The 13,816-nt window shown below is 54.2% G+C and overlaps 3 protein-coding genes across 3 annotated transcripts; all 3 read left to right on the top strand.

Moving 5' to 3' along the window:
- Positions 1-208: 208 nt before the first annotated feature.
- Positions 209-6,661, top strand: HMPREF1541_00987 (uncharacterized protein; the record flags this gene model as incomplete). The annotated part of the gene is made up of 2 exons (XM_008713288.1): positions 209-5,698; positions 5,747-6,661. 2 exons carry the CDS (start codon positions 209-211, stop codon positions 6,659-6,661), a joined length of 6,405 nt encoding a protein of 2,134 aa, XP_008711510.1.
- A 2,263-nt stretch (positions 6,662-8,924) lies between these two features.
- On the top strand, positions 8,925-9,659 carry HMPREF1541_00986 (uncharacterized protein; the record flags this gene model as incomplete). The annotated part of the gene is made up of 1 exon (XM_008713287.1): positions 8,925-9,659. One exon carries the CDS (start codon positions 8,925-8,927, stop codon positions 9,657-9,659), a length of 735 nt encoding a protein of 244 aa, XP_008711509.1.
- Positions 9,660-11,018: 1,359 nt separating this feature from the next.
- On the top strand, positions 11,019-13,253 carry HMPREF1541_00985 (uncharacterized protein; the record flags this gene model as incomplete). Its single annotated transcript, XM_008713286.1, has 1 exon — positions 11,019-13,253. One exon carries the CDS (start codon positions 11,019-11,021, stop codon positions 13,251-13,253), a length of 2,235 nt encoding a protein of 744 aa, XP_008711508.1.
- Between the last annotated feature and the right edge of the window lie 563 nt (positions 13,254-13,816).

Genomic DNA, 13,816 nt, shown 5'->3' with positions numbered 1-13,816 from the left:
GCCTCCAGATTTATCCACTCGCTCTGACGTCCTTTACTTCACCAGCGCGCTCCCCGCAACGATTGTCGATCCCAATTCCTGTGACTACCTCCCTACCCGTGGGAACACCGGCCGGTCGCAAGCGCACACTTCCCACAAGAGTCATGGAAGCCCAGGTGAGGTAACATGCCGCGGATTGTCGAAGAGACTGGTTGGCTAGTGCATAGTCATGGAGAGTCATGACAGGTCGCCTCCGAGGCGCCGGCTGCCTCAATCAATACCGCTCCGAGACCTCTCACGCCCTCCCGATGATCCTTTCTCTGCCGAATATGATATGCCACCGGATTCACGTCATAGCCGCGCCCGTTCCCTGTTGACTGGTATGAATCCGGCATCTAATTACTCGCGACTGCAAGAGGACTCTCCTGCGCGCGGTACTCTCGATCCACTGGACAGAAACAATGCTTTTCAGGCTCAGCAGAGTTCCGGGGAAGTGTCTCCTATAGAAGATCTCTCAGGATTTGCTGCTGCGTCCGTCGGATTGTCTTTGGGTCCACCATCATCTGGGCCACGACCAAATACCCCTCCGTCTGGCCTTCGACGACCGACAATTATTACAACATCAGCCAACGAGGACGATGTTGAAGTCTTCTCTCCTCCAGACACAGATACGACTCCTCTGACGAACAGAGGTGGTCGGCAGCCTGCACTCAACTCACACGACACTCATGACCAAGGGCTGCGCCTCAACCGAGATACCAGGCGTTCAAGCGTGCATTGGGTAGATGGCCCTGCACCTACGTCAGATCGAGGCCGTACATCTCGTCTCGGCGACAATCTCCCAACATTAGACACAGGGTCTGGTATGCAGCGAAAGCTCAGCGCCACAAGTGGGATTAGCCGTCTCGATGTCTCTTCCGCCGAGCGCGGCGATGATCATTCCAGGTCAAGATCCCGCTCCCTTTCGCCCTCACCGTCTCCAATGGCAAGAGCAAACTCCATATTTCGTGAGATGTCTCAGCGAGTGGTCAACCTCAGTAATGACACAGATGTCGTGGAGCAGAATGCGAGAAGGAAATCTTCGGTCAAGAAGCCTAGACCCTCGTTCTCCTCAAGCCGAGGAGACGACAGAGATGACCTGCCACACGATGTGGAGGCAGATCAATCCATTCAGCAACCGCTCGAAAAGACACCTTCGGTAGATGTTCTACCACCCGTTCTTCCACCACCAATACATCCCAATCCTCTACGTGGCAAGTCATTTGGGATCTTTGGACCTGAGAATGCGTTGCGTAAAGGCCTCTGTGAGGTGCTTGTACACCCCCTCACGGAACCCATTATTCTGGTCCTCATCGTCATTCAGACTATCATGCTTGCTGTCAATGCGGCGCCAGATGCCATCTACCACCAGTCTCGGGCTAGATCATGGGGTACGTCGAAGTTTGATTATGGTATCCTTGGCCTCTTTGTCATCTACACGTTGGAGGCTCTTACCCGCAGTATTGTGTCTGGCTTCATCTGGAATCCCTATGAGTACAGCACCTTGGACCGTACCGTTGGCCTCAAGGATGCAATCTTGAAAAAGACGCAAGGTCTGTTCGCCCCTCACACTCAGCCCCAGGCTCCGCCTAGATCTCCTGTACCAGGCTCGGAACCCAACTTCCAGCCCTCCATCGTGCGAACATTCACTGGTCTTCCCGAAGCCAAGGCAACCGGACCAGGACACTCGAAGCAAAATCAGCGGATACGCCTGGCGCGACGCGCCTTTATCCGGCACTCGTTCAACAGACTGGATTTAATTGCCGTGGTGTCCTACTGGATATCACTCTCGTTGCAATTGACCGGCTATGAGGCCGATCAGCATGTCTACATTTTCAACATGCTCAGCTCCTTGCGTATTCTCCGACTTCTGGGCCTCACAGCCGGCACTTCTATCATTTTACGGAGTTTGAAAAAGGCTGCCCCTCTACTGGTTCACGTCGCGTTCTTGATCAGCTTCTTTTGGCTCATTTTTGGCATCGTCGGCGTTCAAAGTTTCAAGTCCAGCTTCAGACGTACCTGCGTCTGGGTCGGGGACGATGGCTCTGGCGAGAACTTTACCCTGAACATCGCACCGGATAACATCCAGTTTTGCGGAGGCCATCTAGACCCATCCACAGCGGAAGCACTACCTTGGTTGAAAGCTGATGGGCAGAATGGCACGTCTAACCCCAAAGGCTTCCTCTGCCCAATAGGTTCGCTTTGTGTCGAGAACTTCGCAGGCCCCTACAATGGTACAATTGGCTTCGACAACATCGCCCAATCGCTAGAGATGACTTTCGTTATCATGAGCTCGAACACCTTCTCGGATATCATGTATTATCTGACCGACTCGGATTACCTGACAGCTGCGCTCTTCTTTGTGGCAGGCATCATCGTATTGAGTTTCTGGCTCATTGGCTTATTGGTTGCTGTGATCACTTCCTCTTTTCAGATTATTCGAGAGGAGAGTAGGCGCAGCGCATTTCAAGCCGAGGAACCTGAAGAATCTGATCTAGACAGCCAACCCCCACCTAGGGCCAGCACACTCAAGCGGATCTACGACAAAACCCGGGGCTTCTGGATCACCATTATCGCATTCGACCTAGTTGTTCAGGCAACGAGGAGTGCAACCATGTCAGATTGGCGGGAAACATTCATCATGAACACGGAGACGGTGGTCACCCTCCTCCTAGCGGTGGAAATCGTTATTCGATTTGCAGGCGATTGGCGGCATTTCCACCAAAGCAAGAGGAATTGGGCTGATCTGTTCCTGGTCATCATCACCCTCATTACACAGATTCCTCCGATTCGCAACTCTGGTGAGGCGTATGCCTGGCTTACCACTTTCCAGATTGCACGCATCTACCGAGTTGTCCTGGCGGTAAGGGTCACGCGAGAGCTCCTGTTCACTGTTTTCGGAAATGCTTCGGGTCTCTTCAATCTGATCATTTTCGTGTTCCTATTTACCTTCTTGGCTGCTATACTGGCATCGCAGCTTTTCCGAGGTGACATTCCTGAGCAAGGACCAGATGGTGAGGTGATTTTGGTTCAATTTTTCGACATCTGGAATTCCTTCATCGGCATGTACCAAATATTTTCGAGCGAAAACTGGACGTCCAATTTGTACAACGTCACTCAATTCAACAAGCAGTTCGAGACGGGCTGGCTGGGGTCCATGTTCTTCATCCTGTGGTTCATCATATCAAACTTGATCATCCTCAACATGTTCATTGCTGTCATACAAGAAAGTTTCGATGTTTCTGAAGATGAGAAGCGGCTTCAGCAAGTCAAAGCATTTCTGAGGCAGAGGGAGTTGACTGGCTCGTCCAACGCGAATCTGTCTTTGTCCTCAATCTTTAAAATGGGCAGAGATTCCCTGCGCCATCGCGATGCCCTGCAATATGGATCTGCAGCCATGGAACAATTGCTGAGAGAAGCAGTTGTCAATGATTTCCTGGATGATGGCGACAATGCTCCCCGTCGACCGATGTCTACGCAGCTGCCAACTGTACCTGCAGCCAAGGTTAACCCGGGCTTCGTTTCGAGGTACTGGGGCAAACTAATGGGAAAATCCAACCGCGAACCAAATCCCTTCTACAGCAACAAGGAGGCCGATCGTGCCAATGAAGAATTTGACCCGCGGATGGTGGCACAGCATTTGGTTCAATCCGCCGAGAACCGTCGCCGGGCACAGCGGCAATACCTGAACAAGCATCCCAAGTACAATGTCTCGCTTTTCATCTTTGGTCCGCATAACCCTGTTCGACGCGCATGTCAATACATCGTCGGACCAGGACGAGGTGAGGAGCGAGTCGAAGGCGTCTCTCCGTATAAGCCTGTGTGGTATGCCTTCAGTGCCTTCACATATGCTTGCATCGTGGCTATGGTCATACTTGCATGCATTACCACGCCCTTGTTCCAGAAGGAGTACTGGGAGGTCAACGACAGAGACATTACCAACTGGTTTGTCTGGCCGGATGTTGGGTTTGCCATCATTTTCACCGCGGAAGCCGTCATCAAGGTCGTGGCCGATGGCTTCTTCTTCACTCCGCATGCGTACTACCGTACAGTCTGGGGCTTCATTGACGGCGTTGTGCTGATCACGTTATGGATCAACGTCTTGACAACCATTTTCCAGGATGATGGTATATCTCGCGCCGTTGGCGCCTTCAAAGCTCTAAGAGCTCTACGTCTGCTTAACATTAGCGACACCGCTCGCAAGACCTTCCACTCCATTATTGTTGGTGGCTACAAGGTGTTGGCCGCTGCCTTTGTGTCTATAAGTTTATTGATACCCTTTGCCATTCTGGGACTGAACCTCTTTAATGGCAAGATGGAGTCATGCAACGACGGCGACTTCGGCTTTGACAACTTGACCAGTTGTGTGGGCGAGTACAATTCGACTCTTTTCAATTGGCCAGTGTTGGCGCCGCGCGAAGTCGCCAATCCATACTACGACTTCGACGACTTCGGAAGCGCTCTCTTCATCCTCTTCCAGATCGCGTCGCAAGAAGGATGGACAGATGTCTTGGCCACCGCTATGAGTATCACTGGCAAAGGTCTACAGCCTAACGACTTCGCGTCTCAAGGCAACGCGGTGTACTTCATCGTCTTCAATTTGCTAGGCGCCGTCTTCATCCTGACGCTGTTCATCTCGGTTTTCATGCGAAACTACACCGAGCAGACTGGAGTCGCCTTTCTGACATCTGAGCAGCGGTCGTGGCTGGAATTGCGGAAACTTCTCAAACAGATTTCACCTTCACGTCGCTCTGTTGGCGAGAACAGCAAGGGCTGGCGTCGGTGGTGCTACAACCTCTCCATTAAGAAGCGTGGCAAGTGGCAGCGATTCGTCACTGGTCTCCTTCTTGTGCACCTTTGCATCCTGCTTGTGGAGTTCTATCCGGAGCCAGAATGGTGGGATCAGCTACGAGAATGGATCTTCCTACTGTTCACACTCATCCTAGTTGCCAACATCGTCATCCGAATCATGGGACTATCTTGGCACAGATTCCGGAGAAGCACGTGGGACTTGTACTCGCTCGTGTCTGTTTCTGGGTGCTTAGCCACTTCGATCATGCGGGTCATTACGCGCAACGTGCAAGAGATCGACATGCTTCATAAGTTGTTCATGGTGTCTCTTGTCTTTTTGCTCATCCCGCGCAACAATCAACTCGATCAGCTCCTGAAAACGGCGGCAGCCTCGTTCCCACTCATTGCCAATCTGTTGGCAACATGGTTCGTCCTCTTCCTGGTGTTCGCCATTGCCTTGACCCAAACTTTCAGCCTCACGAGATTTGGCGGGTCAGAGAATGGGAACACCAACTTCCGCGATGTCCCCAAGGCATTGATTTTACTCTTCCGAACGAGTATAGGCGAAGGGTGGAACGAAGTAATGGAAGATTTCGCCACGATCGAACCACCGTTCTGCGTATCCGACGACGACTTCTACATGTCCGACTGCGGAAGTGCCTCGTGGGCGAGAGCGCTATTTATTGCCTGGAACCTCATCAGCATGTACATTTTCGTGTCTCTATTTGTGTCGCTCATCTTCGAGAGCTTTTCGTACGTCTACCAGCGAAGCAGTGGCCTCTCGGTCATCACTCGGGACGAGATTCGACGTTTCAAGCATGCGTGGGCGGACTTTGACCCCCAGGGCAGCGGTTACATTTCCAAGGAGAATTTCCCGAGGTTACTAGGAGTAAGTTTCCCGCAATTTTGACACTTCAGGCAAGCTAACCATGTACAGGAACTCTCTGGTGTCTTCCAGATGCGAATCTATGAGGGCGACTTCACGGTCAGAGCTCTAATGGAAGACTGCTCAGTTGAGCCAGGAGAGGTCTACAAGCGACGACGCGTCATCGACGGGCTTGATATTGACCTTCTCAATGCGCGTTTGCGGAACATTCCGATTGATGAGGTCCGGGCCAAGAAGCAGCAGATGGAGATTTTCTATCAGGAGGTCATGCTGTCAGCAGATCCCGACCGAGGCATCTCTTTCACGACGACATTGATGACACTGACCCACTACAACGTGATTGAAGACTCTCGAAGTCTACGGCTCGAAGAGTTCCTGCGGCGACGGGCACGCCTGCAACGTGTTCATGAGTCGATCCGTCGGAACGTTGTGATCGGCTTCTTTGACACAATGTACTGGTCTCGCAAGTTCCGTGAGGCGGTGGCGAACAGACGCAACTCTAGACTCGGAGCGCCACCATCGATGCCTGTGCCGGAGATCTTTGTCGAGGATCCAGAAGAGTCGAGCAGTGCAACAGAGCCACAAGATTTCCTGCATCCCTCAAGGGCATCTCGGGCACCGACTCCATCAGGGGGTCCAATGTCGCCCAAGCTTCCACAGATAGACACAACGGTGACTTCGGCATGGGCACGGGATTCCCCAATCCGGGCCAGTTTCGACCTGTCGCCGACCGCAAGCCCTCGCGAGGCACGATCACGGTTGCAAAGTGTCGATACGACGTATCATGGACCGGGAGCGGGCGGGAAGTCACCGTCACGAACACCGCCACGGTCGCCTACTACGACGACGCCAATTCACTCTCGGCAGAATAGTAATGTGGGAGGAGCCGGCGTGATGGAAAGCTTCGACAACTCGGCATGGGGCGAGTCGATCCGGAGGAATCTGACAACGAGGACATCACGATGAAAAGGAGAGCTGTGATACACAATACGATTGACGACGAGTCCTGTTTAGAGCGAGAGCAACGAGGCGAAATTCGGTCGAGTGTGTCCGTTGAACGAGGGTTACGAGAACAAGGGGAAGTTTCTAGTTTCACGAATGTGTCGGGGATGTGTGATGAGCATTTGCGTGGCGTCGCAGGGCATGAAGACCGAGCACGGCCCGACGAGGCTTGACGGATGATATGGTGCATAGCGATGGCGTTCTAGTGGTTCTGGAGCAGGCCTTTTGATGTGGAAGATGTACAGCAAGCGTGAGTTGAGCAGTTGGTGAGCCTTTTTCTCGCACCAGCTCAACAATGTAGACAGCTTTGCAAGCATGCATGAATCGATGAATGGAGCCAACATGACCTCTGCGTTCAACTCATGCGAGTCAATAAATAACATTCAGCATTGACACGTCTTTACTACCGTGGGTCTGGCTCGGTGCTGCGCCGCTTCCACCGTCGGGGACCTAGAAAGGCCGCATCATTCACGCCATGTCTCAGACGGGATGCAGCGGCCTCGATCTACGAGTAGGGTGCTGCCGTATGCAGAAGGTCGAGAGCAGTGCCGAATTCCCGGGTAACTGGCTGGCTGGAGTTCACGAACCAACGTCTGACGCACGACACGTCTCCCCGATGCGAGCTTTTCTTCCCGCGTTGACGTGCATGTTGACGTGCGTTTGACGTTCGTCAACAGAACGCGGGCGTGCAGCCGGAAACTTTCAAGACAGAGCATTATTCGGCTGCCAGGACCCAGACACTCGTGAATGCAATATGCGAGAGTCTTCGGTGGGGGCGATGCATGGAACACCCGTCAATTAGGCGACACGACCCCCTTACTCCGGAAGATGTCGCGACCTGGCTCGACTGCCTCGAGGGACGCGTTTTTTTATCCCATCGAGATTGTCACTACTTTCTGCAAGGGCTGAGAAAACCAGCATTCAGCATTGCACCCCTCGCACGGCCGCGCCGTAAGCAGCCGGGGGGGTGCAGGGCTGCCCGGGGTGCAAAGGTCCCCTCTCGAATCGTTAAACCGAGGGAAAGAGATTGACTCGCCATCGTCTACACACTGTCTACTGTTTTACAGAAAGGGGGGATTGCTCAGGAGGGGGCTACGGGACACGAGTAACAACGGAGACACAGTGAGACTACTCGAGTACCTACTAGACAGGCCCCTGAAACGCGTTTCCCTTCTGTCCAATGCCCCAAAACTGCCCAGGGTGCCCTTGCTCTGGCCAAGCACGACGCATCTGCACCCCTGCAACTCCCATAAAATACCCCGACTCGTCGCAACGTCTTGGTGGAAACCTCGCTTAAGGGTGCATGGGTCTGGGACATTCTCCAAAGCCCCATCTGAAACTTGGACTCCCAAAGGCAACGCGGTTTGCCGTGGTGGCAGCTTGCCCGCAGCAAGCCGGGCTGTACTGTGCTGTGCTGTAAGCCAACCGAGAAACGGGAGAACTTCGAGAGTTGATTGATCTCCACGAATTCTGAAACGGCGGGAATTGCATGCATCCAGCAAGAAGTTTAAGCAGACGGGGATGGTGAGGTGAGCGTCATTGGAAACCCGAGATGATGAAGATCCAGGAGTTCGAGTTACGAGCTACGGAGTAGAAGTTGGGTGTGTGTCACATTGCTTTCCAACAAAGGTTGATTGTTACAGTATCATACCACCCAACAACGGGTGGGGTTCCTCTGGGCCTTGTTGTTGTTGTCTTGCCTTGGGCGTTTTCTCCCCTTTTGCCGTGTGTGTCACTTACGGGGTAGTACTTACTCGAGGTACGGAGTAAGGTGATGTCTTGAGCAAAGCGGTATGGGTACCTGGCTCCTTCAGACACGGGATTGACGGTTTGCTCATCTGACGCCTGTCGCCTTTTTTGATTGACGTGCTGCGGAGCCCAGAAAGAAGGATCAGACGATTGTTAATTGCTTCCATTCCTCCCCTCTGCCTTCTACTAGTATTTTCTCTCTCTCCCTTCTGTGCCTTTTGACCCCCAGGTCTAGAAGTTCTTGACCCTTACTTCCCCGGACCCCGTCCGGAGGTATTGATTTGTATATTCTTATCTCTCGCTTTTTTTATTGCATACCTTATGCAGCATTAATCTCGACCCTCAGGCATTTTCCGTCTGCTGGCAGATTGGCTCTCCTCTCTTTCCACCCATCCAGAAAAAGCACTCTCCTTCCCGACCCTTTGACCAAACCACACCCTCGCTTTTATATCATCGTGTACGTTCGTCCATTTACCTCATGACCGTGGCTCAACTGGTCGGCCTCTTCGAATCCATAGACCGAAGGGCAAAGGCTGACGTGGTGCCCCGCCAGCTCAGGACCATATACCCTCCGAGCAGCCATCAAGCCTTCACCGAGAGCAACAGCAACAACTTGGACTCGGTCGTCGCCATGTCCGCTCGCAAAATGAAGCTGTCTCTACACACCATGTTCCACCACCAAGACCGCTCCTCTTCGTCTTCCGCATCATCTCGCTCCCGCTCCCGCTCCGCCCGCCGCAGCAGCCGCACGCCCACCGCCAGCACCTCAGCGGTCCGCCCCTCCATGGGCCCGTCACCCACACCAGCCTATCCCTTCCTCAACCGCCCACACACGCCCACCAACACTACACCAGGCTCCACCTCGCCGTCCGGCATGCTCTCGCCCGCCAGTGCCAACACCTCGCCGGCCTCATCCCTCAGCAGCCGTCACCACTACAGCCACCATCCGTACATGCGCCGCCAGCCATCGGCGGTGGATCTGGCATTGGAGGCCGAGCGCGATGCGGTCGGAGTCGAGAACATCGGCCTCGGGCTCCTGGAGCCACGGCCACGGACTCGGGCAGCGAGTGGTGGAGCGGTGTCGCCGTCGTCGTCGGCTTATGGCATGTGCTCGTTGATGGAGGTGTTGGGCGAGAGCCGTAGGGCAGGCAGCGTGGAGATGGAGGTGGGGGTTCTGGATGGCATCTTTGAGGTCCTGGAGCGTGGGTCATGATGTGATGTTCATTTTCATGATTGTGAGGCCAAAATTGAACATGTGGGGCCTTGCGGCGGTTGGCAACGATGAGATGGCACGTTTGAAGACCTACCCTGAGACTTCTGAGATACGGAGTCTGATCTGGCTGGAGGCGGCGAGCGTTGCTGAGAAGTCGCCCTCGGTCGATGGGTCGTGTCTTTGGGGGGGAGTTTCGCACCCAATGCGCAGATTGGTCACGTCTCACATGGTTGGCCCGGCCTGGCTCTCGCTGTCACTTGGTGCAGGTCAGGCTGAATCTTCCGGAGCCAGAACTCGGTTTGTGAGAGTTTACTCTTCAAGAGGAAGAAGTAACGGTTTCGGATGCGCATATGGAGTTTGGGACATGCGATATGGGACATGGGCTAGGGGGTATGGGATCTGGAAATCTTAACCTTTCTTTGTCGAAGCACGACACGAGACTTTCACGATATACTTCAAGCGGCATGGTAATGGACCACAGCCGACACACATGTTGGGTAGCCGGCAAATGCAATTGGATATGACAGCCAAAAACGCTCAGTGTATATGGAATGTAGTGTTTATGGCGTAAATGGAATGGATCTGGGGATGATGACGAGTACACTGAAGTGTTAAGTTTCTTTGTCCTCTCTCTCTGTCGTCCTAAGCGTCGCAGGTAGCGTCGAAGGATGTGTAGGTAAGGACCCTGCATTTTGGGCACGGGCGTAGCTGGCGAGGCTGGGCGCAGGAACGCCACTCATTGGTCGGGGAAGCCTCTGAGGCCTCGGTTGATGGCGCTTACGGCCGCGCAGCTTTGTCCTGGCATGAATAGTAATCATTCTCGACCGCCTCGCTTCTGTCCCCCCTCCCCTCAACAAATGGCTCTCCTACGCCTGAGCAGGGCCCGCCGTCCACGTTCATGGCTGGAGGGATTCTGCAGCCCTACTCGCAGATGGGCCACTTGCGTTACCACACTCAAGACGTGATCAACTGTAGCAACTTTTATTCCGACGTAATTGCAGTCAGCCTACCGAGTCGATACGAGATCTGGCCAGTCAACGGCGGGGGATCTGGGGCGCGTTAATTGAGCAAGAGATCCTTAGTCAGGCCTTCCCTCATCTCACGCCGCAAAACGCCTTGCTGTTTTAACCACGACGAGACCGCTGACTACCTCGCTCTCTTAAGCCGCTCCTCAACCACAATCTCTTGCCATGCTTCCATCTGGGTCGTTGTCTACTGGCAAATAGTCATTGTGTTTGCTCCATTCTGTCTCAGACCACCTTTGTCCCGCATAACAAAGTCGGAAGCAGACAGCCGTTTCTGGACCCACGCTCTGCAACCACGCACCTATAATCAGCCATGCTTGCCAACCCCGTCAGAATGTCGGGCTATACCAACGATCACTTTGGAGAGCGTACCCTCTCGGCCCTAGACTGTATTATTGACGATCCAACAGGCCTACTATACCAGGCCAGCCCCAACGCTCGATTGCCCCAGGCCACCCCGCGCGATCTTGACATTTTATCCGCAGAGCAATATCCTCACCCATTACTGAACAGGAATTCTCATGCTACGACCAAGAGGAAACAACTACTCACTGAGCCACCCCAGCAACTTTACGGCGGTATAACGTTGAGGCAAACCGCACTGTCGACGGAGAGCAGCAATGACTCCTCACTGATTCAAACCGAGGATCCACCACCGAGGCCCCGCAAAAGGGCAAAGAAGGCACCCGTTCAGCAGGATGACAGCGGCCATGAGGACTCGACCAAGAAGTCTCGAGGTCGGCCTCGCCTCGATACACAGGATGAGACCGCCGCTGACCGTCGACGCACCCAAATCAGACTCGCCCAGCGTGCTTATCGGAATAGGAAGGAGTCTACAATCATTGGCTTGAAGCAGCGCGTCACCGACCTCCAGAATACGATTGAAAGGATGAACGCTACCTTCACAGATCTACATGACAACATCATAGATTCCGGAATGGTCAATGGTCACCGGGGCCTGTCGTCCCATCTGGAAAAGGTCATGGCCCAGTTCGATGAATTGGTTAAGAATGCCGCCGCCGACGATGACGATGATGAACCTCAACCCACCAAGGAGCCAACCAAGAAAGAATCTAACTTCCAATCAAAGTCCTCGAAAGCCGCACATCCCCCAATCAGTCCTCAGCAATCCAGCCAAGATTCCGATACTGAAGAGCTTCCCTCGACCACTTTATCTAGCAACGACGCCATTTACGCCTTTGACGACGCCGCTGTATGGCCTGACACCTCCAACGATGTGATGCAATTCCATGTCCATCTTCCCGAAGCCTCGGTCTCTCTGGAGGAGATCACTGCCAAAAGCCTTACCCTACCTGAGCTGCAACGTCCACTCACGCCCACCAATCCATCTCCTGTCACCGGCGGCCATTTCTACACCTACTCGTTCCAAGAAACGACCTTTGCTCGCCGCCTGCAACGTATGTGCCTTGAACGTGCCTTTCGAGGCCTCACATCCCCAACCATCTCGCCCGCGCACATTGCCCGCACCTTCCGCTTCACCTTTTGCTTCAGCAACCGCCGTCGTATGCTCAATCGGTTTCAAGACATGCTGAAGCGAAGAGCTGGCGAAGCATTGGAGAATTTTGCTGTGCCATTCTTTCAGATCGGCGGAGCAGGCACGCATTTTCCTAGACGTGACAAGGATGGCAAGGCGGTGCTGCCACCGAATATGCTTGGTCCCGAAAGGGCGGTGGAAACCCAGCAGTTCAGTGTCGGTCCGCGCCGGGCTCAAGTTGGCTGGGACTACGAGAGTGGGTTAGTGGAGACGCCGAGAGGCGAGCACAGTGTGCAGGAGTTACTGGAGAAGATCGGATTTGGAGGTCTCTGGTTCGACAGCCACGACGTCGAGGGCTATCTGGAAACGAAGGGCATCATGCTCGATGCGAGCAGCAGCTTTGTCGAAGTCGATCCACGGGCCCTTAGCTTGGACACCACTAGACCCGGCGACGTCGGAAGCAACACGAGCAGCGGCAACAGCCCTTCTTCGGCTCAGAGCAGCCCTCTACGCACTCCCTCGCCCTTCGGCAAAGCGACTGTCAGCCTCAGCCGGCCCTACGGCCCCTTTGGTAACCCTTTCGTCCAACAGGCGCCCGACAACACTTATGCTTCGTTCTCCACAGCATTCAACCCCGACGACCCAACCGATATCAGTCTACAATCCCACATGTCCAACCTAGAGAAGGACTTCCGTCTCCAAGATCCCACCGATCAGATCGCCTCCGTCCAATCCTCACACATCTGGCCGTGGACCGAGCCCGCGCCCCTCCTCGACTTGGACGCCACGCTCACGGACCTCAACAATACTACTGATTTCTCCCAAGGCGACCACCAGTACTCCTTCAACGCCGACTACTACACCGAGGCGGGGCGCGCTACTGCGGCAGAGGGCGTGCAGAGCGCCCGCCGGGTCGTGGACCGTCTCGTCCAGCGCGGCGGCTCCGTCACCATCGACGTGGAGAAGCTGCTGGAGCGGCTGGTGGATGGAGGGGCTTGTCTAGGCCGCGCGCCGGGGTTCAGGAAGGAGTTGGTCGACCACGCGCTGGTTTTGGGGTTGGCTGAGGGATTCTAGGGCGTGCGGACGGAGAAGTTCTCGCACGTATGCATTTGGATGCCCGTAGGTTGAGCGATAGACTTTAGCCAAACAACTATGTAGTGAGAAGGTAGATGATTGGTTTTGGAACGCGAAATTTGATCAAGACCGAAATTATCATTCATTGCCCAACCAGCGGGTGCTACCTACTGATAAGCGGTTGTCTTCCCGGGAGGGGTTTATATTCGCCGTATCCTTAACTCACTGCTGTCGCCCTATCCCCCATTACCACACACCCCCACCCCATTCATTGATGCTGTTGCGATATCATAAACCAATGTGTTCGTCGACAAGTCAAGAAATCCGTCCCCAACACTACTCACTGCTTCCTGCCCACCCCGCCGTCGCCAGCACATCGAACTCCTCTTCGCTGGCTCGCTTTCCGCCTTCCACTTTCCAGCTCCACACTTTCGCTCTCTAGGGCCTCTACCCACACCCGCACCCATTACATTCAGTCCGGGATATCCCCAATTCCAAACCTTATCCCATCTCCATTCTCCCACCCATCATCTCCTCTCCTCCTCTCCTCTCCTCCTCTCCTC

The sequence above is a fragment of the Cyphellophora europaea genome, assembly GCF_000365145.1.
Source record: "Cyphellophora europaea CBS 101466 unplaced genomic scaffold supercont1.1, whole genome shotgun sequence".
NCBI classification, from domain to species: domain Eukaryota; kingdom Fungi; phylum Ascomycota; class Eurotiomycetes; order Chaetothyriales; family Cyphellophoraceae; genus Cyphellophora; species Cyphellophora europaea.
This window is presented reverse-complemented; position numbering and strand designations above follow the sequence as displayed.